At 38.3% G+C, this 26,242-nt stretch overlaps 2 protein-coding genes across 7 annotated transcripts; one reads left to right on the top strand and one right to left on the bottom strand.

The window, feature by feature from the left end:
* The first annotated feature begins 6 nt into the window (after nt 1–6).
* Nucleotides 7–22,198, top strand: LOC124118478 (dynein intermediate chain 2, ciliary-like). 6 transcript variants are annotated; one of them, XM_046480591.2, is made up of 22 exons: nt 7–143; nt 2,428–2,514; nt 5,510–5,566; nt 5,817–5,864; nt 6,274–6,354; nt 7,081–7,207; nt 9,312–9,374; nt 11,970–12,002; nt 13,530–13,606; nt 14,062–14,172; nt 14,473–14,574; nt 15,347–15,430; nt 15,644–15,728; nt 15,968–16,129; nt 17,141–17,388; nt 17,774–17,863; nt 17,996–18,083; nt 18,599–18,866; nt 19,546–19,645; nt 20,203–20,336; nt 20,473–20,524; nt 21,450–22,198. In XM_046480591.2, exons 1-22 carry the CDS (start codon nt 114–116, stop codon nt 21,564–21,566), a joined length of 2,244 nt encoding a protein of 747 aa, XP_046336547.2. In that variant the 5' UTR covers nt 7–113; the 3' UTR covers nt 21,567–22,198. The 6 variants fall into 6 exon arrangements, with proteins under 6 accessions (XP_046336547.2, XP_046336548.2, XP_046336549.2 ...); XM_046480592.2 differs by having other exon boundaries at nt 9,315–9,374; XM_046480594.2 differs by lacking the exon at nt 2,428–2,514 and adding an exon at nt 1,848–1,898 and having other exon boundaries at nt 12–143.
* LOC124118479 (ribitol 5-phosphate transferase FKRP-like) lies at nt 21,788–25,225 on the bottom strand. The gene is made up of 2 exons (XM_046480598.2): nt 24,951–25,225; nt 21,788–24,165 (listed from the first exon to the last, which is right to left on the bottom strand). The coding sequence occupies exon 2, from the start codon at nt 24,140–24,142 to the stop codon at nt 22,592–22,594; it is 1,551 nt and encodes a 516-aa protein (XP_046336554.2). The 5' UTR covers nt 24,143–24,165; nt 24,951–25,225; the 3' UTR covers nt 21,788–22,591.
* Between the last annotated feature and the right edge of the window lie 1,017 nt (nt 25,226–26,242).

The raw sequence follows: 26,242 nt of genomic DNA on the forward strand, positions 1-26,242 counted from the left end.
CGAGTACGCATGTGCGTTGCTATTGACCACACTCACCGCCATAGTTGTTTACATTGCAAGTTGTCTGCATTCAGAGAAGTTTGTTCGAAGTAAGAACTAGAAGAACACCAACCATGCCACCCAAGGCAGTCAAGGCCAAACAGGTATATATCCCCATGCTGATTTGTTTTTAACACATTTATGATAATGATGTTGTTTGGCAAAGGGTGAAAAAAACGAATAATGTTATAGAAATCAATTCTATACCTACATGCTACAGTACCATGCATGTTTCCACCGGTTTATGAATGTTTTCCCATGCATGTCATCTTAGAATTTTAAAACGTATTGATTATATATGAAGTACTATATGTGTCATCAGTAAAAAGGTATATATTATATAAGGCAGTAAAATCCATCCACCCATGCAGATATGTTTCGGTTACTGATGTGTCACTGTCAGAAGTGAGGATTCAGTGATGAATTTCATAACGCAAATCCAGTCTATTTGTATAAATTGATCAGGATGAAATCTTTGCTTTAGCCTTCATTGTCACAATTTATTATCAAAATTATTATTGGTGCTAAAATTGATTGTTAAACCTGTATTAGGTATAAATTTGCCTATTCACTTTTGTACTTCTGGCTTCTTGTACTCCATCAGCCTGCACTCACAACTTTTAACTTATTGTCTTGGGAATCCATGGAGTTCACATTTTTCAATTCCTTTTTTCTACCTGTTAAGATCCAGGTAAGAACTGATCTTCAGCAACCCATGCTTGCCATAAAAGGCGACTGTGCTTGTCGTAAGAGGCGACTAACCGGATCGGGTGGTCAGACTTGGTGACTTGGTTGATGCACGCATCATATCTCAATTGCGTGGACCGATGCTGTCGATGTCAATCACTAGATTGTCTGGTCCAGGCTCGATTATTTGCAGACCGCCATCATACAGCTGAAATATTGCTGAGTGTGGCGTTAAACAGCAAACAAACAAACAAATCCTATTTGCCCCCGTAGGGATTCCAAGTTAGAATAAGTCCACAAGCAACTTGTGCTTGTCGTAGGAGGTTACAACACACAGACAATAAACCATGTCTGTTTTATCAGTAATTACAATTTGCTCATAACTACATGTAGAAGGAAAAATGAATCGGCATGCTTTTGTTCAACATGACAGGGATTAACCTGATGCAAAATATTTACTCCTATACAAATAAAATTTAATATTTGACACAAAGTCAAAGCACTGCAAGTCGCAAAGGAGACATAAAGTATCACATCATTAATGTGTATTCAGTTGTAGCATGCATGCAGCAGTTTGTGTTTGGTATCACTCTGGCTATCAATAAACATTGAAGAGTAATCAATGATAGCTGAGGCAAGAAGGATGTTGCACGATGCTGTGCATCACCTTCATCATTTATGAATACACACCTCTGCGATAAATCTCAAACAGCATGTATTGCAGATGGGACTCAGCCCCAAAAGGTACGAGAATCTGTACTTTACTAAGAAAGTGTTATCCCAAATATAACATATGTTATATGTGACCACTTTCTAAATGGCATTATGTGTTCGTAGCCATGGGAGCCATTTCAATTGACACTTGTGAGAGGGGTACACAAAGTATGTGATCTAGACTACCAATTGTCAGACTTTCATTTTGTGTATTACAGTTTCCTGAACCTCTCACAAACTAACATTTAAGTTCCATGTTAATTATTACATGCTCATTTATGAAGATCAAGGCGCCCCTTGATGTGTCCAACATTGATGAACATAATTCTGCAACATCTTTTTCGTGAACAATGCAGTTTATTTCGTTTGTGTTTTTATGAGATAATCATGTGCTTCTAATGGAACAGAGCGTAGCAGGTATGGGCGACTTGTCACGCAGGAGGGCTACACGTATACGGGTAAGTTATATGCACATTGTGACATGCATCAAGATGCAGCACAGTGCATGCAAGCTCATGCTTAAATGAGTGGCTTGTGTGTTTGCACTTTGAAGTATAATAAAGATGGCAAATGGTTCCTATTTCAGATGAAGATAAAATGAGAGATCCCAAAAGTTATTTATTTACTTTTTTCATTTGAGCAGTTTAAGAACTCTTCATTTTCGCTGTAACACGCAAGCATACAAGTTGCATAAATTTTTTTTCTCTCATCAAAATGTTTCTTCAAAGTACTATTATGTTTTGCTTTGACATATCATGTCGTTGTTTGTGTTTTTACTTGATGTGGTTTTATGAAATCATTTTCAAATGTGACTTGACTTTAAGTAATTGACGTCTCTAGTTTTACCTCTACTGAAATTGTTCACCATGTGCCATCTACACATTGCCTGAGCCGCTGTGTGATGCCGGCTCCCACACATGAATACTCGCACTGTGTATTATTCTCTCTCTCTCTCTCTCTTTTCTCCCTGCTCCACTTCACTAACAGACCGGTGGAGGCACCTCTGCACCGAAGGGTAAAACAGGGGTGCGAAATGCGGGTCAGGCCGCACCTGGCAAAATATCAACCATTAAGGTATCACCTAGTTGGTATATGCAGTCCGTTATAGCTGATGTTACAGCTTTCTAGTTGGTACAGATGGCTGTAGATGGGCGTACACTGTGTAGGGCATGCCATCATTAGAAAATGGGGCATATTTTCATAGGCAGCATCTTTTAATCAAAGTCGCATAGAAGAAACATGTAGTGTAATGTAACAGTATCATTTTCTTGAAGGTTTTGTTCAATACACCAGACACTTTATTAATTGATTAAGACAGGCTGATATTTGTCATATTTTGATAAGTGATATATACTGTTATTAAATATGTATACATTAAACTCAATGTAATGTGTGTGTGTGCGCACAAGTGCGGATATGTGTATAGTGTCATGTAGAATGATTTTTTAGGTTTTCAGTTTAAATGTTACAGAGACTTCTTCAGCGTTTATTTTTGCAGATAACTGTTATGAAACATACTTACCTATGTTATATCTATATGTCATTGCATACATTTTTACTTAATGAAATAAGGTTCAGAGTGTTGCCCATCTACAGTTACTTTTACAGGTTTTGGTTTTCATTTGAACATAAAACTAGACATAGAGTTTATTAAATCCTTTTATTTTGCTTTTGTTTTGTTACATATGGTCAGATAACTTGGATAGTCAAAAATATATGATGAGATATATAATGTATAATTTAGCTATTGTCCATCCGATGTAGGAATAAAAAACATTGTTGTGAAAATCAAAAATACAATTACCGTATTCGACGTAATAAGCGCCCAGGGCGCTCTCTAAAATTAGAAATAGGGGGCTCTTATTAGAATATTATTTTGGTGAAAAACAACAGAGTTGAAAGATAAATTTCGTGGTTTATGCTGACAGCCTGAAATGTTTATATACGACATATATATTTTTTCCAGAATTTAATTGCCTATAATTAAGGGTGCATATAACACACGAGTGCGTATTATACGCGAATAAATAAATCTTGTGAACATTGATCAATACGAAGGGGTGCTAATTGGGATTGTTTACTAGTCAATATATTAGCAAATATCGCCGTGGGCGCTTATTAGAGCGGGGCGCTTATTACGTCGAATACGGTAATATGACTAAACTGGTGACAGAATATCTTTTTTCCTTCCTTTTTCTAAAATAATAAATTTTGATTTCAAATTTTGTTTAGACAATTTCATGAAACCTGTTTGGATTAATTTTATGACCATTTTAAGTAGGTATTGCTTTGTGTAGTGGTCCAAGGAAGTTGTGAAAAAAGGGGCATTGTTGATCTTTTTCTTCTGGTTGGAGGCTAACTTTATGCACAAGTTTCTAAAACCTTTTTGCTGTTCATTAATAAATGGCTAGTGTCTTTACTTTTTTCAGAAATAATATAAATGTAGAAAGTAAGTAGAAAGAGTTAATACGAGGTCCACGTCCTGAGATGAAGACACTAGCCCTTTGCATTTGCTGTTAACACTTCAAACATTTTGTATGTTGATGCTTTCTCATTTCATGATATATATTTTTTTCCATGCAGTTGCAGTTTCACATTTATAAGATCATAGATATCTAAGAAGTTTGGTCTCATTCAAGTGCATTATTGATACATGTGTTGAGAAATAAACTTAAATGTAGGAAGGGTTACTACTTTCATCTTACAAACAGAGTGTTGGTTATACTTACTTGGTTATATATATATATATATGTATATGTAACTGGTTGCTTGTTGAAAATAAACCGCTTTGGAATTTATTGTCCCACTAAATTTATTTTGTTTTAGTGACAATGCATATACTGGTATATATAGGACTCAGATCTCTGACAGGTTTCTATTCTGTTACAGACTGTCTAATTCATAACAGTTGTTTAAGAAATAAACAAGTAGGAGTTGTTTATCATACAATAAAACACTGCAGGAGGAATAAACAAGGAGGGGTACAGCCTGTTTAAGGATGTTTATAAAATGTACAAACTTTAAAAATAGCTACCTTAATTTTGATAATGATTACTCGCTAAATTGAATCCGACCTCAGCAATGTTGGACAAGTAAATTTTATGAACATGTGGGTTATAAATGTGGTATTTCCCGCATATTCTCACATTTCTCATGTTGATTATTTGTACCTTTTCTCCTAATACCGATTGTCATATCTCTCCTACATTTGGATGCGATCGTTCGGTCACTGCGTTTATCTGTGTTACCCAGCTACATCTACGGGGAACAACTCACTAGACTCTTCCCTCTTAAAATTAACGTCATCCAATAAGTGACGTCCCCAAGTTGCAAGCGCATATTCAAATCTCCAGAAATAACATCATGATAGAACAATGTTTTATCAGGAAATAAACCATGTTTTGTTCTTCATTGCTCTTTGCGATTTATCGCATAGCTATCTCATATTTGTATACCAAGTCAGTTATATGCATAATTCCCAAGATGATGTCATACACCCATGCCATGGGGTGGTGGGGTATCCTAGTGGTTAACACGTGTGCTTGTCACACAGATTCCACAATGGGTACAATGTGTAAGGCCTGTTTCTGGTGGCCCCTGCTGTGATGTTTCTTGAACATCACTAAGATCATCGTTAAACTATTATTCCTAATTCTTGTAACCCTGCGGGACCTCTGCTCCATTATTTTTAAGGAATGGAGAGTTACTCGGACATTTCCCTTACACAAATCCTACCACAGATCTGATTCTTACATATATATTATTAAATTATTTCTTTTGTAGTGAATGTCCAATAGGTTGCTTTATTTTATACTATTGAAACATAGACACCTTCCCGATTCATTAATAGTAGTGTTATTAATAAAATTGTAGTGGTTAATTTATTGTGACGGTACATAAAGCCTTTAAAAAATATCTTCTATTTTATTCAAGTCAATTTTGAATTAATGATGTAAGATATAATGTCTAATATGATGTGTGGCAAATGCATGTTGTAGATGTTGTCTGTACCAGTATTTCTGTGAGGATTCCCATGAGCCTGTGTGTCATGTATTGATGTATATTTCAGGAGGGTGATGACATGACAGACATGGGCGATGGTACTGATGCTGAAGATTGGACTCAGGTAAGTCAATCAGTATTTCAATCAGTAAGCATCTTCCAACTTTGGTATTAAATTATACTCAGCTCATATTCCTGTCATCTGAAAGTCAGAACACAGCTGAATCTACAAACCATCTCAGCTTACAGTTTGGTAAAGGCAGCGACTGCTGCAACTCCTGATGTGTTAAATTATTCAGCTCAGACTGAGGTGGAATGTACGTGGGATGTGTATTTCCAATGCTGAGTTGACATTTGTGCTTCTCTTTGAGCAGCAACGGACTCTGGTGAAGCCTGAAGATCAGCTGGACCTTTCAGAAGTTGTAAGTATCCGTTTTTGCTTCTTTTACTATATACATTCGTCTAATCAATGTCAAGTTGTAAGAAAACATTCTTGTTTCGTTAAGTGATACATACGTCTCATCAATGTCAAGTTGTAAGAATTCATTCATGTTTCTTTAACTGATACATATCTCATCAATGTCAATTTTGAAGTTATTTTACATGTCAGCATCAAGATGTCTGTTTGATTAAATGATAAATAAATCAGAATGTTAACAGCTTTAGGGTACATAAAATATCTTTAGGAGTTAGGTTTTGTTCCCAATTTATCTGTTTGTAGAAAAGGTGTTGACGTCAAGACATTCCGAATCATTATGAACTTAGTATGACATTGTGATTATTAAAATTAGAATATGCATGGAATGAAGATTATGTAATAACTTTCTTTAGGAACTGAAAGAAGAGTTCACGAGGATCCTGACCGCCAACAACCCCCATGCGCCACAGAACATAGTGCGCTACAGCTTCAAGGTAAATACACACTTGTATCATCAGTGTATTATGTATCTTGGAAACGGATCCTGTAACAATACAAAAAAACCTGAATATTTCCAAGATATAATACTACATAGACATTATACCTGACCTTGTACTCTGATAGCAAGGATCATCGCTGGTTAGTCTGGTCCAGACTTGTTTATTTACAGGCTGCAATGATATTGCTGTAATATAGCTTATTGAAGCATTGAACTCTCACTGAAAACACATACTTTCTGATGATTCATAATATGAGACCATTAATTCTTTTGTCACCTTTAAACAACTATTGTCCATGAATTGGGGATGGTTGTGTATTTCCAAAATGTTTTTTAACTAAAAATCTCTGAGGTTTATGTATTTGAAACGGTTATTGTACTTGGGGGTTAATGATCAACACCAGTGATGGTGTTCTATTACAACTGTTTTTCAAAATGTATTGTCATATATTGCACACAAGCCTTAGTCAAGTGACTATTCCCAATCAGACATTTTGTACCTATCTCTTGAAACCAACAGCGGGTGCACGGGTAGGGTTGGGTAATAGGGGTGTGGGTCCCCAGGTAGTAAATCAGGACTCGTCCCAGCCCTAGTATTATCATACCTTGACACAGTGGATGGTTGCTCACAATATTAAACATTGATATTCTGGTCCAGACTCGATTATATAAGAAACGTTAAAAAAAACCAATTCTATCGTGAAGTATATCTGGTTCTTAGGAGAAGCAGTACAAACAGACGTCCAGTGTTGACCAGCTGGCTGTCCATTTTGCTCTGGATGGTAACATGCTGCACAGAGATTCAGATGAAGCCAGACGCCAGAGGGACCGTATGGGCATCCCAGAGGGTAGGTATCTTAGCAGGATGTTGGCATTGTCAACGTGTGGTCATCATCTAGTTGGACTGGAATGATGCACTGAAATCACGATACACTATGAATCCATACATATTGTCATGGGCGGATACAGAGGGGGGGGTGCAGGGGTGCGCACCCCCCCCTTTTTATTTCGAAAAAAATCTTTATTTCTGTATAAATTACCACCAAAGACAATAAATAGATCTTAGTTGTGCACCCCCCTTTTCAAAAAAGCTGTATCCGCCTCTGATTGTTCACAAAACAATGTGTAACACAATACTCTATTGTAATTTTGAAATCCCTTCTTGGTGTCAAATTTGCAATTCAACATCACACATAAGATAGGATAGGTGACTTATTTCATATCAATCACTGGATTGTATGGTCCAGACTTGATTATTTACAGGCTGCCGTCACTCTGGTGGAATAGTGCTGAGTGTGGCGTTAGTTTTGTGGAACAGAGCCCCACATGAATGAACAACTTTATGAAAATATGTGTATTGATACAGATTGAAACTGACTTTGGATTGCATCAGCTGAGATAAGTGTTGTGGGGCATCTGGGAATTACCGTATGTCTGCTTCAGTACCTAACTGTCTGGCAGTGCCATCACTTCTGATCAAATTGTGAAGTCACCGTTAATTTGGATGCAATACAAAAATGTTAACATTTCAAGTCTCTGGCCACAGCATACATGTTCCAACTGGATAATGTTATAAATACTTAATTATAGCAGCAATTCTATGTAGCTTATTGTTTATCAAATAATACAATTTTACCTTAAATGACAAATAGGATGGTATATTGTTAAACTGTACTCGTGGTATTAAGCGCCCTGCTTCTTTGTATATGTAAGCACCCTCAACTAAGACAAAATTTACATAACAGTTCATATTACCTTTTTTAATTTAAGGATTTAAAACAAAATACAGCAGCTTAGAAGAGGTATTTAATTGCCTCAAAACTATTATCGAAAGATGTTGGTTTTACCAATCTTTAGACTTAGTTTGTTCACAACTGCTCGATCACTGACAACCAATTTGACTTGTTTGTGGTTTTAATAAGTGCCCCCTTTGTCAATTTTCTAAGCCCCCGGGATGTTTTTTACAGCAAATATGATATTCACACTTCATGTTTTAAATGTAAATTTACAAGGCTGTATGCTAGACACATAGAAGGTAGTTTGTCAGTCTCAACTTATTGACAACAGATGGTTGGTTCAGCTTTAATTACAGTCAGGGTTTTTGGGTCGTACTGCCAGCTCTAAATTGTGGGCAAATTCTGTATGTATGCACATTTCTCTGCCCTTAAAAAATATGCACTCTGATGATTTTGTATTGTAATTGTATGATAATGAGATATGGTCATGATTCACTACAGTCCAGGTGTTCATGATAGTACGTACAGGCTTTGTGTATATACTGTCATTGGATTTAATTCATTCCACTATGAACAATTATGAATGAGAGCAGATGTGTGGATACTTTCCTTTTTATTTCAATGTTTTTAGCTCACCTGAGTCAAAAGTTTAATTCCAAAATCGAGAATCAAAATCTGAAATACTCATGCTGTGTGTGTTGGAATGAAACATCTGTTATAAATGTTTCTTGGTGACCTTTTGATTGTGACCTTTAAAATGTTAGAAATTACCTGCAAATGTCAGGTGAGCTAAAGAGCCTGATGGATTTGATTTTTTAAGCATGTCTTGAGTTTGATGAAGTAATAAAATATTGATAATCAGATTTTGATACCTGCCATCCTAACTTCAAATTTGCTCAATCTTGTTAGCCACATTGGCCATTTGTCACCATTACTGCGGGGTTAAATGTTGTTATTGCATGTATATTGTGCAGTTTGTTGTGGTTGTACATGCTGAACAATAAGAAAATATGATTACCATACCAGAAGGTCAATGATTAATACAAAGATCAAGTACATTTCAGTGCGACTCACTGGAGCTCTTGATCATAAACTGTGCTTTAAATGACAAATTCTGATTGTTTTAGTGATAGATGATAAGTGATAGATGTAAATATGGCATTGTACTTTTGCCTAACAGCCCTTGTAAATATTGTCTGTGGTAACCTTTTTCAAGCAGCAACAGAAGATGATGTACAACAGCAGCAGGCAACATCGCAGCGTGCAGGGGCTGTATCAGGTGATACTCCACACTGCACAATTGTTTAATAGATTAGAGTGCAGGGTGGCACGTTTGTTCTGACGCTGACACATGCACTGCACAAACTCCATCTCCACACAGGCACACGCTGCACAGTTGTTTAATAGATTTGAGTGCAGGATGCATGTCGTTCTGACGCTGACACATGCACTGCACAAACTCCATCTCCACACAGGCACATGCTGCACAGTTGTTTAATAGATTAGAGTGCAGGATGAACGTCGTTCTGACGCTGACACATGCACTGCACAAACTCCATCTCCACACAGGCACATGCTGCACAGTTGTTACATTTGAGTGCAGGATGACATGTTCGTTCTGACACTGACACATGCACTGCCCAAATTTTGTTCTTTGGTGTGCCAGACCCAATAATTGTGGTTTTGAATCTCAGATTTGACCAGATTTATGATGCTGTTGGATTTCACCAAATTGGTAAACATCTATGACCTGCAACACTTCAGGCATTCCTTCCACATCAGCTGACACGCTGTGATATAATTGAGATTGGCAGCAATGTAATCATCTTCCCGAGGCAAGGGAGTTAACTGACTATAAAAGTCCAGTTTCCACCCTTCCCAAACTAGGCCGGAATTTTTGGGTTCGATTGAAGTGCCACTAGTGGCTATTACGAGTTATGTCACTTCTATGTCCCTCCTATTGACCAATCAGATTCAACCTCTGATATCACTTGCATTTGGTTTTAACAAAATGGCGGCGCTCAGTGAAGATTTATATTGTAACAAAACGGGTCTAACTTCGAAAAGTGCATCAAATCACATGAGCACATTGATTAAAAACATGAAATGATTTGTAAAGTATCTGTTGATGCTTAGTTGACGGTACACATGCCTTGCAAATCCTGCAATCGACGAACCGGATGTTGATTTCGTTACGCATATTTGATTGGACTATGAATAGACCAGTTATTCCAGCCAAAATATAACTCCATAATTCCCGCCTAGTTTGGCTAGGGTGGAAACTGGACTTTTGTAGTTGGTTAACTTCCTTGCCTCGTGAAGATGCGATGTAATACCCAACTCACAGCACTACTGCAGAATGACACATCTGCACACAGCACTGTGCACTGTGATTGTACTGGTAATTACAGTGCAAGGCTACCATTCAAAGTAGAAAGACCAATGCATTTACTGCGACCTGATCAATATACATACATGACACTCACTACATATACATTATTAAATGACTACACTATGATTCTCATTACAGTTGATAGTAAATGAGGGTTGGGTGGGCAAAATGGTGACTGGGTATGGATAGTCCTTGAATAGTGTCAAATGTATCCACCGTAGATAACACTATTGATCTCTGGCTTGTTTCCAGTCTCAGTACCCTTTGAAATTGACATCAGTCTGCTATGGTACTGCTTTCCATATGCCCAACGATCACAATAAGGATAAATCTGATTTGAAACCTACAAACAGTGGATCCTGGCACAGATAAGGGACATAACATTGCACAGAAAATTGTGATGCCTTATAAGACTGAGCCAAACTTGACTTCATTTAAGGATGTATTTACAAATTATGGTATTCATGATATCAATGCTTACTTAAACTGAGTATTCACAGCATTGACTGTGATTATACAGATTATTTCTGTGCTTTTTGATGCACCCACATCAAGACTCTTGGTAAGAATAGGTCCCCAGCAACCTTTTTAATAAGGTGACTAAACATATTGTGGGTTTGGTGACTTGGCTGTTTACATGTAGCTGTTCCCAGATGCCATGGGATGCTGATAATATCAACCACTGGTTTGTCGGGGCAAGACTCTATTACTTACAGGCCACTATATAGAATCAATATTGCAGAGAACTAAGCAATACATACTTGACACATACACTGATATCACATCAACACTTGGCACACACCTGCTGCAAACAGCTACTGTTGTTTAATGTCTGTGCATAATTGAATGGAAACCTGTGACCTCATTACATATAAATCACATTCTGATCTTTGCGAATGCACACCAACAGCTGAATGCAAACACTGTGAGCACAGGTGCATGCTGGTATAACAATCAGACATTCTTCAGCTCTTGCTGACATTGTATACAACTAGTGTCTGTATAGTGGCAGTGTACTGCCATCTTTTATAGTTCGCTTGTATTCAACATCTGACAAGGCAGTTGATATAGATTTGTCAGTGAAAGCTTTCATGGTAGTTTTGATAGATTTTACCTTTAAACTGTAGGCTTGTCGAACACAAAGTAGTTTTCTGAGAGCTGAAACAATATGGATCAGCACAGAGTACTATTTCTCTTGGAGGATATTCCACATAACAGCTCTTGGAATATTTTGATGTGATATTTTATTTTAGGCATAGTACAAGAATACAATATATGATACACCTTATAGTAAGAAGATACATAGGGCTAACAGTTGGATTATGAGTTCAAAGTTGTAGGGTTTTTTTCATACAGAAAGGTCAATATAGTTAGTGTTGGTCTATTATTTGAGGTTAATAGTCGGTCTATCTGTGACTCATAGATAGAGGTACCTGTAAACCCTCCCCAATGAGGTATCAATCCTTCTAGTTTGAATTGCAGAAACTGAAACTGAGGTGGAACCTGAAGAAATCTGTGAGTTTAAGCAGAGATAGCAGAGGAACTTTCTTTTATTTTAGTGCTGAAATTCTGCATGATATTCATTGTACAAGAACCTTTTGGTGTTCTTGCAGATGAGCCCAACACATGAGTTAGCGCCATTTTGCTTTTGTTAGACAATAGAAGATGAAGTTCAGCAACTTCATCACAAGAACCGTTTTATAGAATGAGGTAGACGTAACTGGTCAAGTATTGTAGAAGTTGCATGGTTAAGTTCACCAACGTTGCTCATGACAAAGCCATGAGTTGTAGAAGTGTGCATTGCGACACCGGTGAAGCAGCTTTACCTAGATAGAGCCTTAGCTAAGTCTTCTCTCAACATCACCATTGGCCAACATGTCTGTGGGCTGTGAGAAGTAGCATGGTTAAATTGCAGAGATGCTGTTCATGACTCTAAGATCAAGAGACAATGTCACATGCATTTTAGACTTTTTGCTTTTGTTTAACTATAGTTGGTAAAGGTCTGCAGCTTAAATCACCAGTATTATGTTTATAGTGTTAGATCATACACTTAGACACACCAGCGACTACCGGTAGTCCTGCTAGGACACTGTTCAAAGCTGACCATGATGGTCCGTGGAGTAGCCCCATAAGGGTCCTAGATTAAATTGTTTCTTAAGAATTTGTGTTAAGAAGGGATCTAAAGAAGAATTGCAGGTAGATCATTAGGACTTTGCCATCTGCACCATATTAAGGTAGAAAATGCTCACTTTTGATAGTATTCCTACGTGTTTCATTATATTTGTGAATGTTGAAAAGTTTTCATATGTATTAGGTTGGCACTAATGCTGACAAGTGTGAAGAGAAGAATGTTTGTTGAAAGAGGATGACCTCATGCTAAAACCAACTCTCAGGTGTGACCAGGTTGACCACATGATACAGAATGATGTTTGCACTGTTGACCACTAGGTCTGGTCACAAGGTCTCAATACACTTTGCAGGCCTATGTAATATACATGTAGAACCCACCCCATTCAGGGTGGCAAGATGCTACATAGTTTGATTTATTTCATGCCAATTGTTATGCTGAGCAATGTAGTGGTCGCTTGTAAAAGTAATGGCGAAGCTACACTAATTCAGACTGCTGAATAGACATAGCCACACACAAGCTTTATGTGTGATCTCTAACAGCCCTGTAATAGTAATAAAATCAATATAGTTGACATCAGGTTACCTCATTTGTGATGGTAATTTATATCCATTTTGTAAAGCATAAGTTTCCGTTTCACTGATCAAAGCTTCATGCCTACAACATTTTATTCTAGGGATTAAATTTAATCATTATTTTTGTATGTGTTTTCCAAAGCAAATATATAACCTGAACTACTGAACTAAAGCACAGTTTTCTCCGCAGCTCGAAGGACCAGATATGAAGATGACTATATATAGATTTCATGTAAACAAGATTTTTCAGATCATCATGTAAAAGCATATCTTTCTAAGTCTGACAGTGACAAGAAATAGAGAATTTAAGACTAATATATGTGTGTTTCTTGTGTGCAGCTGCCAGTGAGCAGGCGGTCAGTGAGGGAGGGGATGCCGCCCAGGCTGCAGAGGGGGAGGGAGAGGATGATCACAAGGTAGGTGGACCCACAACATGTACCAGGCTTGCTGGGTTTTTTCCTGGCTGCACTGATACACAATGCCAAATCGGATTTCTTGTCTGGGCGATGTCAGGTGTTTTGAAAACCTGCAAATGATTATATTTTTTGTAATTTAAGAAGTTTTTTATACAACCATATGATTGTATGTGAATAGACAGTAAATTGTCCTGTCTTTGTTATTGTTTTCTGTTTGTAAGGTTTTTAGAAAGAGATATTCTTTACTAATTGGGGTCATTTGGACACCTGTCCTTTTGTCAGAATGTTACTTATCATGGAATCAAAGCTAAGACAGGACAGTTTGTATTGTGATGAATACGTATAAGGGTTTCCAATGAACATGTTTTTCAATTTGTTTTAATGTAATAATGTAAAGACTTTTAGTTTGATATCAAGTAAGCCAAATATACCAACCAAGCCTATCAATCTTTCAGGGTAAGGATGACGGTGCAGAAGAGGCAGCGCCATCTAGTGGAGATAAGAAGCTGACCAATCAGTTTAACTACAGTGAGCGTGCTTCCCAAACCTACAACAACCCATACAGGGTGAGTGCAGGACAAGTAACTTCCCCAGATGGGTTTCATTTTAATGCAGAAAGTTTTATCTCAACATCACTGGATTGTTCTGATCTTTAGTGTAAAATTAATCTACTGTTTAGTCTATTTTAGATAAGCCTGGTGGCACTTTTGATATATATTGAAAAAGTAAAACATAGTTTCAAGACCACATGGGGATTATATGGCAGAATAGACCTGGTAATTCTGGTATTGACGGCTCATTGACAGTCAAAGTTAAGTGAATCAAGTGGAAAAGATTGTTAGATGTAATGTGTGTCTGTGATGCAGGAGCGGGGAACAGCAACTGAGCCTCCACCTCGCGTCACCTTCTCCTCCAACGTCACACAGTGGGAGATCTATGATGCATACCAGGAGGACTTTGAGAAACAGGTGAGTACCAGGAAAATACTCTTGTAAATGTTCTTACTGTAAAACTATCTCATTAAAATCGGATCTTTTACTCTGACACGATACCTTTCTGTGTGAAGATTTGTCAGCTGAACAGTGAGTGAGTATTGTTTTACGCCGCTTTTAGCAATATTCCAGCAGTATCATGGCGGGGCACACCAGAAATGGGCTTCACTCATTGTACCCATTTGGGGAATCGAGCCTGGGTCTATGGTGTGACGAGCGAACACTTTAACCACTAGGCTACCCCACTGACCCAGGTGAACAGTGAGGAACTTTGACTACCCAAGCTGAACGAAGCATGCATGGGTTTTTGATCCAATCAGATGTCAGCTTTCTGAAATGATTCAACTCTATTTCTTTATCACCTCCATTTGGTAACTTTAACCAAACAGAAACCGCCTCAGAACATAAAGTAGCCCTTTATAGTATTCCCTTTTGCTCACAAAGGACAGGATGTATAAAACATCAATAAAATAGCATGGCTTAATGTTTATAAAAATTGGATCATGATTATATTATATTTTGAGATATAGAAATCAGACATGCTTGTCTGAATGATTCGCTAATTCATACTGAGAATTTAGAAGCCTCAAGACTGATTAGCTGATTAGGAAGTTTTCCTGAGCAAAAGATCTGATTTTACTGTGATTGTACTGATAACAGCCCATGTCAGGTAGTTCCCTGTGTTGTATTTAGTAAAAAGCTGCTAATTAGAATTTAAGGTATTCTGACTCTGATGCTATGCTTACAGGAGAAGAACAAAGAGAAGAAGGTTGTGCATGGGAGAAAGGAGGAGGAGAAGACGAGGAAGAAACTAACCATTACAGAAACTCAGGTTAGTGTACTATTCTACTCTAGTCTAGCCGTGTTAATTGAGAGTGTGTGTTTGGAAAATGTTCCTGATCACTCACATGTGTTTTCCATGATATTCAGCTTTGTGAATTTTTTTTTCTCTTTGATATTTATGCAAGCATCAGTTTTAACATAAGAAATATCAGGTTTTTCAATGTTTTTTAAGATAACTGAAAGAAATACTTGCGTTTGACAGAGTGATGACATTTCGCGGGTGGCACGTGCTGCGAAGATTGTGGAGAGAATGGTCAACCAGAATACCTACGATGACATTGCTCAAGGTAATGTAACCCATTTATAAATCACAACTGGGACCATGCTACCCTTGTTGAAGTGTGACCTTGTTGAAGCCCCAACGAATAACCTTCATCACAGTATGCCTTGAGAATCATTTTGGTTAAGTTTGCATTTTGAAATAGACCCAGCCAATATGTGTGTGCATTTTGAAATAGTCCTCAACAAATGCATGGAGATCAAGGTCCAGTGTAACAGTTCTCATGTCATTGTGTTGCTGTTACAGATTTCAAGTACTTTGATGACACGTCAGATGAGTACCGAGAACAGGAGGGTACTCTGCTTCCACTGTGGAAGTTCTCCCACGAGAAGGCCAAGAAGCTGGCTGTCACATCTCTCTGCTGGAACCCCAAGTACAAGGACTTGTTTGCTGCTTCCTATGGATCATGTTAGTGTTTCTCGAGTATTGTATTGGAATATGAAATGTGAAAATCATGCAGCTCTGTTCAGCGGAGTAGTACCTATATTTTGTAAGTTATGAAATAATACAGTTAACTGCAAGTCTTGTCAGATCAATTTTGAGATAGTTATCAAGCACTCTTTAGTGTCATATGACCATCATCTTACCAAGGCAAGGGTGTTAACTGACTACAAAGGTCCAGTTTCCACCCATGCCGAACTACACTGGAATTTCTGGGCTCGATCATTATGAGTGCCACCACCATACAGTGGCTTTTATGAGTTATGTCCCTTCTATTGACCAATCACATTCCACCTCTCACATCACTTGCATTTGCTTCAAACTAAATGGTGGTGCAGGTCAAGTCGATCTGATCAATAATCAAGATCTATAATATTGTAAAAAAATGGGCCTTACCTCGCGAAGTGCATCACATCATTTGAGCACCTTGATTGAAAACATGAAAAGATCTGTTGATGCCCAGTTGACAGTACACATGCTTTGCAAATCCTGCAGTCGATCAAAATCTGCATGTTGAAATCCATGTTGTTTACAAACCGGATGTCTAGTTCGTTGAGCGATTTTGGTTAGACTATGCACAGGCTCCAAAATGTCCAGAATTCAAGCCTAGTTCGGCAACATTGGAAAGTTGACTTTTACAGTCAGTTAACTCCCTTGCCTCAGGAAGATGAATGACCATATGGTGAGGGTGGCTATTAATAGATGGATCATGAGATTATGATCACAAACCAAACACATCAATATAAACTTCAAGGGACAAGGACTTAAAGCAAGAAACTGAAGTTCTTGAAGTACTTCGATGGGAGCAGTCAGCCACGACCTGGTCTGCACTGTAACAGTGTACTGAAACAATGCTATCTACCCTGACCATCTGATATGTTTGAAGTATTCCTGTCAGTGGCTTAAAACCTTTTTAACTCACTTCATAATAACATGACTCTGATCTAATTTCATGATTTTGACATTGGCTTCTTCCAGATGATTTCATGAAACAGGGCAATGGAATGATCCTGTTTTCTTCCCTGAAGAACCCGTCGTACCCTGAGACTGTGTTTGAGACAGACAGCGGGGTGATGTGTCTGGATGTGCACCCGGAACACCCCTACCAGGTGGCTGCTGGATTCTATGATGGCAGCGTGGCTGTCTTCAATGTAGTAGAGAAAAAGGATGGCCCAGTTCATAGATGCACAGCAAAGAATGGCAAACACACAGACCCAGTGTGGCAGGTTGGTACCAGAATTTGCATGGAAAATTGATTGCACAGCTGTGAGCTAAACTATAGAAATATGTTCTTAGCACATTACAACAATGGACACTTTTAACATATTTGTATCCTATGGTAGATGTTCACAATAACTACCTTACATTGTTTACAATTTATATTTTTTAAATTCTCTCAAGCTTGTTTGTTGCTTGTGGTACTGAAAGACGTTATCCATTCTTAGATGGTGTCATGCTTTATCTGATCACATGATGATGTGAAGACATTAATTTGTGAGTTATAGCATGTCAAGGATTAAGTATATTAATTAGAAGGTACCAGTATATATTTTGACTGCTAAACTGATTTCCAGACTTGACAACTGGAGTGACAATGTGTGATGTTTTCAGGTGCGCTGGCAGAAAGATGACACGGACAACAACATGAACTTCTACTCCATATCATCAGATGGAAGAATTGTACACTGGACTATAGTGAAGGTAATTTGTCTGGTGCTTGGTAACTTTTCAGAATTCTTTTTTAATCAGTTCTACAAATTATCAATTGGGTAAGACCATAATAGTTTCAATAGTTCCTGCTATGTATGTATAATGGGGTTCTAAATGTTTTAGAATGAGATGGTGTATCAAGACGTCATCACACTCACCCTTCCGGAGGACCCTGCAGAGGGGCCAGATGGTATCAAGGTGCCCACCGTGGGTAGGTAACACGAGCAACTTCCACACCACCATCTTTGTAGGACTACTGATACACTCATTGATGATCTGTGTCACTGACGTCACTCTTTATTCTTTATTGGTAATTGACCTGCATGTTTACTGTGTGGATTCTGGATTACAATTGGTTCCCCCATCGACCTGTGCTGGTTGCAAGAGGCAGCTTAATGGCTCGGGTGATCAGACTCAGTGACTTGGTTAAAAGAGTGTCATCATTCTGCCATCATATAGCTGGGATATTGCTGAGGGCAGCACTAGAAAATACATAAAGAAAGGTGGAAAGTGATGACAAACCAGTGCATATTTGTATCTCAAAGAATATATATACACTATGTACATGTTTAAAAGAGAGCCCATCGTTTAATTAAACCAATCTGAAAATGTTCGTTTTTTTAATATGGTGAAATGTTTGCATTGCCTTTGAAAGGGATAAAGTAATTCTGTTTTCAATCAACTCTACTTCTACTATGGGTACACAATGTTGCTATTGTGGTTCAGGTTGTGGCACAGCATTTGACTTCCACAAGCAGAAGAACTACCTGTTCCTGGTGGGCACAGAGGAGGGCAAGGTCCATGTATGTTCTAAAGCCTACACAAGCCACTTCATTGACTCCATTGATGCCCACAACATGGCCGTGTACAAGGTGTCATGGAACCACTACCATCCAAAGATCTACATCACATGTAGTGCCGACTGGAATGTCAAGATCTGGGAGATGGGTGGCAAGGTGGACAAGAACGCAGATGGTTCCGAGGTGGCGTCAAGGTATGTCGATGATGATCGCAATAATTTACCTTGATCTGTTCGTTTGAATTACATTTGAAATTGCAATGCCTTGAAGGAGTGATTAAATGGGTGTTTTAAGCCAGTTTTAGCAATATATCAGCAATTGCATAAAAGGGGGACACAAATGATCTCAATACATTGTACCCATGTAGGGAATCAAAATGTGATGAGCGAGTTTAACCATTAGACCTCCCCTACCCCTGCAATGCAAGGTTTGTTGGGATTTTTAGCCTTAGTAATATTCGTGGGGATTTCAGGACAGAATTGGTTACCAGTTCCCCATGCTTTTTGTAAGTACCAAGATGTGTACAAACAACTTTCAGTCAGGTGAAACAACATGATCAGATGGTTCCAGTGTGTGACATGGATGAGTGTTTCATTGTACTCCGTTGTAACGATGTTACTTTTCCTTTCATCCACTGATTAGCCTGTCCCAGACGTTTAGACAGGCAGCCGTGATACAGCTGGAATACTGCTGACTGGCATAAAAGAAACTCACATACCCTTATGTAACATCTGATTGCAGTGTAGACATCAGTTTTTCAATAAGAGACTTCAGACTTCATGATTTGAGAATAGACATGGTGCGTAAACATATCGCCACAGAAAAATCCTATCCTATGGAAGTGGTAGATTACATGTATGACTTGTATTGCAGGAAACCACTGTTCTCCTTCGATCTGAACAACTCTGTCGGTGATGTTGCATGGGCACCCTACTCCTCAACTGTGTTTGCAGCTGTCACAGCTGATGGGAAGGTACAGCACAACCTTAGTTACTACCTGGGCTTTGCAGTCAAGCACTTTTTAACATTCTACAGTAATTCTGCAGATTTCAGAAAAGTGTCATCCCTTAATTATCTGTAAAGAGTTCTTAAGAAAATCCCTTTACCCTGGCGTTTCAAATATCGACAATTTATTTGGTTATTACCGTAGATTCTATTACTGATGCGGACTATGTATCATGTTTGTTCAAGTATCATTAGTTAAGGTGTAAAATATATTGAACAGGGTGCCGTTGTACTAAGCGATCTTAGCGCTAAGGTGATCATAACTCCCATACCTTAACATAGACTTACGACAGTCATAGTGCTAAGGTTGTTTTGTACAATGGCACCCTGCACTTTATATATTCAAATACTTATAAATATATACAAAGATTCACACCAATGATGCTTTAATTATGCAATTATTTCAATGTTTAGAATAAAGTAAGGTTTATAAGTGTTTTGAGTAATCTCAATGAAAGTGACACTATGGTTTGGTTCTTGTGTATAAAACTGATCGATTGGTTATATGGACTGCATTTGTTTCAGGTGTATGTGTACGATCTGAATGTAAACAAGTACGAGCCACTTTGTGAGCAGATGGTTGCTCAGAAAAAGAAGACAAAGCTGACCCATATAGAGTTCAACCCTGTGTATCCCATGTTAGTTGTTGGAGATGACAGGTCAGTTAGTTGGAGTTGAACTAATCTCACTGCTTTTAAAAGTACTGTACTTCACAGATAACTTTCCAAATATGAAGTTTTCCATGTGTCTAGACACAAGTGTAACCATTCTGATTGTCACCATGTCTTGTTTCAGGGGGAATGTCACAAGTCTAAAATTGTCACCAAACTTGAAGAAGATGCCAAAGGTATGTCGTCAGTTGCTTCCTGAATCATGCGTGATTAGTTTCCAAGTCATCAAGTAGACACTACTTCAACCTAATGCCCATGTCAGTCTAATAGATGTGTCATTGTGCTACAATGTAAAACATATTAATCAGAACCCTTGGTATCAATGTTTTTATTAAACAGTGACAGTTTTTAATCTTTTGGAAATATATAGCATATATATCAGTCATACATATGGTCTTACATATTAAAATGTGGCATTTTGGTAATGTTCTTTGCTTTGGGATGGGATTTTATATTTGGCAAAGGGCATGTCATCATTTGGGCATGAATTCATACTGATCCAGCCAGACCTTAGGAGATAGTCACTCAACCAAGTAGTGTCTGCTCTCCCGATCAGCCACTTTAGCCATCTGGTCTCCGTTTCATTTCATTTTATTTAGTATGTTACGCTTGTGGGAGAGTGGGATAGTGCAGTAGTTTAAGTATTTGCTTGTCATACTGTAGATCAGGTTTGATTGCCGATAAGGATACAAAGAGTGTGAAATCCATTTCTGGTGTCCCTCTGATGTTGCTGGAATGGTACAGAAACAGGATTCAGCAACCCTCGCTTGCCGTAAAAGGCGACAATGCTTGTCGTAAGAGGCGACTAATGGGAATGGATGGTCAGGCTCGCTGACTTGGTTGAAGCATGTCATCGTATCCCTATTGCATGGATCGATGCTCATGATGTCAATCACTGGATTGTCTGGTCCAGACTTGATTATTTACAGACCGCCGTAACATAGCTGGAATATTGCTGAGTTTGGCGTTAAACAACAAACAAACAGGAACAGGAATAAGACACTTTTCATTCACTCAGTGATCTTGTGATATTGGGCTTAATCACTTACAGATGTTGTGGTGTGTGCCATACCTTTTCTTATGCATCTTTGTGCGTTTCAGGAGAAGAAGGGGGCTCCCCCGATGGATGCTGCTCAGAGGACGCAGTTCGAGATCGCCAAGCTGGATAAGATATTATCCATGGTGCGAGAACCTACCGAGCCTAGTGTCTCAAATTAAACCAGCGACTGTCAGGAGGATATCAGTATTACCTACATGGATAAACCACTGTGCTGTAGGGCCTGTCTGGAACTACTCATCCACCATAGGAACACTTGTAAGGATTACAGAGTACTGGACTTACCATTAAGTTCCCCACAGTAATCATACAGTGTGCACGGTTAAACAAATGTGATTAATTTACTGTTAGAACTACAAAGATTCATACTTTAAAGGAAATAACATTTGAAATATTTTAAAGAAGTTGAAATTTATTGGTTCAAGTATAAAAAGGATGTTGTTGAAATGTATGTATGTGAAGTCTTAATGACTTATCCCACAGTGTGAACAACAGTTCAATTTATATAAAAGCAGCTATCGGGACAGGGGATTGAATCCTTGTCTGAGAGACCACAGTTAATTTGAACTGTTCATCCATATTTAAATGTCCATGTTTCCATGGTGCTGGATTGACCAGCATTAGCCATTTGTTGAAGTATCAATGTTGATGACTGTTTTTCATGTGTATATTATTTTGTACAGCTGACTGTGATAAGGTCATGTTTTCATCTTTGTTTGAATTATATATATGCATTAATAAATGAGTTTAAACTTGTTATTAAGTCAAATACTGAATAAAAAATTAATATCAATGTAATTTCTTTTTGTCATGTTGTGAAACTAAGGAAAACAGGCTGGAATGATGACAACAGACATGCATGTTAAGTATACTACTACAGAATTATGAAACCATAGTTCCTTATTTATGTGTGGTTGTTGCCAGCTGTAATCAAAAGGGGATTACTACAATTGCTGTTGTGTTATGATAGAACTTGGACAACAACCTCTCTGCTATCACTTCACTGATTCTTAATACATACCAATGACAAAAAAAATTCTTTGTAAAAAAACTTCTTTTTCTATGTTTGATGCAATGATGCATCTCATTAATCTTTCCACAGGAAGGCAAAATCTATTACAAACTCATTAAACTTTATTTGATAATGCTGATGACATGTGAAGTAAACTAAAGTGAAAGACTAGAATCATACTGGGTCTTGAGAATTTGGATATTTGGGATTCTCGATTACACCTGGTCCAAACTTAAATTCCAGAAAGCCCTTTACATCATTCGGAGCCTTGACTTCCAAACCAGCAAACTTGATTTTAGATAACGGTTTTAGGAAATGTTCTGGAAATTCAGTATCCTGTCTGTGAGATTTTAACCAAGTGTATTTAGTCATTGTCCCATTCCTAGAATGAAATGGAAAAATATCCACATGGAGTCTGTTAGTCTCACTGTATTGCACTCTGTAGAAGTCCCCTTCTATGGCTTTCTCCCACACAAACCCACTCTCATCAACATAGGATCCCTGCATACACTGTCGAAGATAATCACATTTGTTTAAGTCTTCCCTATAAATCCCCACATCCACATCATAATCCCAGGGAATGATGTCACCCATTCGAGCAGCTCCTAACAAGCTACCCCCTTCCAACCAAAACCTGGCCTCACACGCATCCAGTATACTGAACACATGCTTGGCAGTTTCTCGTAAAGCTCGAAGACAGCATGGAGGAGTCCAGCGATTGTCATACAGATATTCTGGCATATCATTGATGACTGTGTCAAAGCATCTTGTAGTGTCCTTCGTACAGCCATACCACTGTCTACGTCCACTGTCTTGAATGACCAGTTTAAAGCCTAGTTGTCGGTACATGTGTTCTTGTCGCTCCTGGTAATTGCGTTTGTGTTGCCAGCGGTGCCGAGGGTCAGCCTGGTACAAGTTGGTCAGGGTTGTTAGGTTGACTGTTTTCACTACTGCTGCTGTCCAGTGTTTAACTGCACCTTGTATATACAAAGATAATGGCAGTGGACGCATGTATGGTTGAGAAAACTGAAAGTAGCTATCAGTTTTCATAAACACAGCATGATCCCCCAGAACGTTGTTGCAGGCTTTGTCAGAGGGTTTGGAAGGCTGATATTCCAGTGTCCATGTTTTGAAGTTCACAACAACTGGACTGCAGAATATATTGGAATTCTTAAACGGAACTGCTAAAATTTTGGCAGAATTATTATTTAGAATTTTCACCAGTTGAGTGAATAGTGTCACATCTGTTATAGATGTCGAGTCTGGCACAATCATCACATACTTTGTTTTGATAAAAAACTCTGGTCCCGATGAGGACATATTATGCCAGATATTACCTGAAGGGGAAACAAACTGGAATCTCTGTTTCACAATATCTACAGTCTGTAAGGGAGGGTATGGAGTCTTATCCCCAATGACTACAACAGGAATTTTGTTGAAGGTTTTCTGTATATTTACAATTGAGTTTACCAGATCATTTTCAAACTCCTCATATTCTCTGATGATGACAGTGACGTCAGATTCAACTGATGTATGAGCTTGATTGACACTCCGCTGTTCATTATGTAATGACTGATGGGAAGCCCACTTGACCTCGGCGCCGGTCTCAGATTGCGTGTGCTGTATGAATGCCAGATAAACAAGTATCACAAGGTTCACCATCAGTGCAGCCACCAGGTATGACCGACAGCGACTTACACGGACACACGCCATTGTTGTTTTCATGGGATACCCAGCTCACCTATCAACTGAAAAAAAACTAGAAGTTAGTTGTCACACTATCATCTTAGGAAATAATATTTGTATTTGTTGGAATACACAATCTCTCTGAAAATGTTAGAAATGGTTGGAGGGAAAAAGACAACTTACACCAGACAACCAGGTACCTTTGATTTTCAAACTCAATCATTTCAACAAAGTCTGTTTATTGAGAACAAGGAACAGAATCAGCTACGGCTGATCAATTTGTCAAAACACATGAATGTCAAATTGAGCATTTTACTAGTGTTGTAGATGATGTTTCAAAAACTAATCGCAAAATACTTTCGCACATGACGAATGAAATTGAAAAAGGAGTCAGTAATATGTAATGGGCTAATGAATATAATGAATTATATATGCATATTTTCTAAATGATCCCCCACTATGCCATATATGTAACTGAATTACAAACACTCTAATCCCCAGATGAGTTTGCTACGATATATAATGTTAGCCCAGATCTGTTCATATCCATTAGTGAGTTGCGTTTAATGCTGTTTATGAAAGTATCTGATAAGTTCAGTCAAGAATATCTGTGGGAAATGTGAAGACAAAGTTGAGTACTTGCTTGATAAAGGTACAATCATCTCTACCGAAAAGTCATATTGAAAGAATAAAACAAGTTGAAATCCACACATCTTTGTCTTCAAGTTTGCGCTTGGTCAAGCATTAGAATTTAGATATGATCGCCAATTTTTCAATACAAATCTATATGAGAAAATCGGAATAATGTTATGGTAACAGGGAATGTGTAAAATTATATGAATATTACCGTGATGCTTTCTCTTAAGGATTTTACAACCGCTTCATCCATTTTCCGAGGTTGAAGACTAGCTTTCATGTTCTCCATCCAACCTCTTCACTGATTTAGATCAACACATTGTTGACTCGCAGACGTTCAGATACAGTCCCCTTGAAAACAGCGATCAAAGTGAAATGATGAAACATACGGGAATAGATAGTGTACACAAGAAACAGACATAGCTAGACAACTTGACATCGCGACAAAGACATTGGTTGTACTTGTTTATTGGTAAATCTATTCCTACAAGTACTGGCAAATGGATCCAAGCATCTGTGGGATCTGCAAGGTTATGTCCCTTGAAGGTGTGACGCCACATTTTCACATTGGGCGAGGGAGTGAATAAAACACTTAACGTCGTATCGGTAATATTTCATGTTGACGTTTTTCACATTCGGCCTCCTTGTGTTACAATGCAAAAAATAAAAACTGAAAACAGTTTAGGTTGCTGAATTATACATTTTGGAACTACGTACCAGCACTCTATTTTTGATAGATCTTAACTTAATTATTTTTCTAATTAACAATACTATACTCAAAGAAAGAGTAATTAAACATTATGGAAATTATTCTCTCACATTCTAGGCATGCGCACGTATAACATTTCCTCAATTGTTCGCTTGAAGATCCGGTATATTATGTTAATTGTACCTCTGACTATGCCACAATGAACCTATAATGTAACTACCACGCCCCCTGACCATGCCACAATGAACCTATAATGTAACTACCCCACCCACCCCCGACCATGCCACAATGAACCTATAATGTAACTACCCCACCCACCCCCGACCATGCCACAATGAACCTATAATGTAACTACCACGCCCCCTGACCATGCCACTATGAACCTATAATGTAACTACCCCACCCACCCCCGACCATGCCACAATGAACCTATAATGTAACTACCACGCCCCCTGACCATGCCACAATGAACCTATAATGTAACTACCCCACCCACCCCTGACCATGCCACAATGAACCTATAATGTAACTACCCCACCCACCCCCGACCATGCCACAATGAACCTATAATGTAACTACCACGCCCCCTGACCATGCCACAATGAACCTATAATGTAACTACCCCACCCACCCCCGACCATGCCACAATGAACCTATAATGTAACTACCACGCCCCCTGACCATGCCACTATGAACCTATAATGTAACATGGGAATATACGGTGGCCAATAAGGGACATGGAGTCTGTTTTTCAATATTTTGATATTTCACTTACTTTTATGGTAACCTTTTGC

The sequence above is a fragment of the Haliotis rufescens genome, unplaced genomic scaffold (assembly GCF_023055435.1).
Source record: "Haliotis rufescens isolate VD_foot unplaced genomic scaffold, xgHalRufe1.0.p SCAF_1, whole genome shotgun sequence".
NCBI lineage: Eukaryota > Metazoa > Mollusca > Gastropoda > Lepetellida > Haliotidae > Haliotis > Haliotis rufescens.

Coding starts and splice junctions, on each gene's coding strand:
- LOC124118478 (XM_046480591.2), top strand. CDS start 114: ATGCCACCCAAGGCAGTCAAGGCCAAACAG. Junction 12,003..13,529: donor GGTGGAACCTGAAGAAATCT/GTGAGTTTAAGC, acceptor TCTTGTGTGCAG/CTGCCAGTGAGCAGGCGGTC. Junction 19,646..20,202: donor CTGTCACAGCTGATGGGAAG/GTACAGCACAAC, acceptor CATTTGTTTCAG/GTGTATGTGTACGATCTGAA.
- LOC124118479 (XM_046480598.2), bottom strand. CDS start 24,142: ATGAAAACAACAATGGCGTGTGTCCGTGTAAGTCGCTGTCGGTCATAC.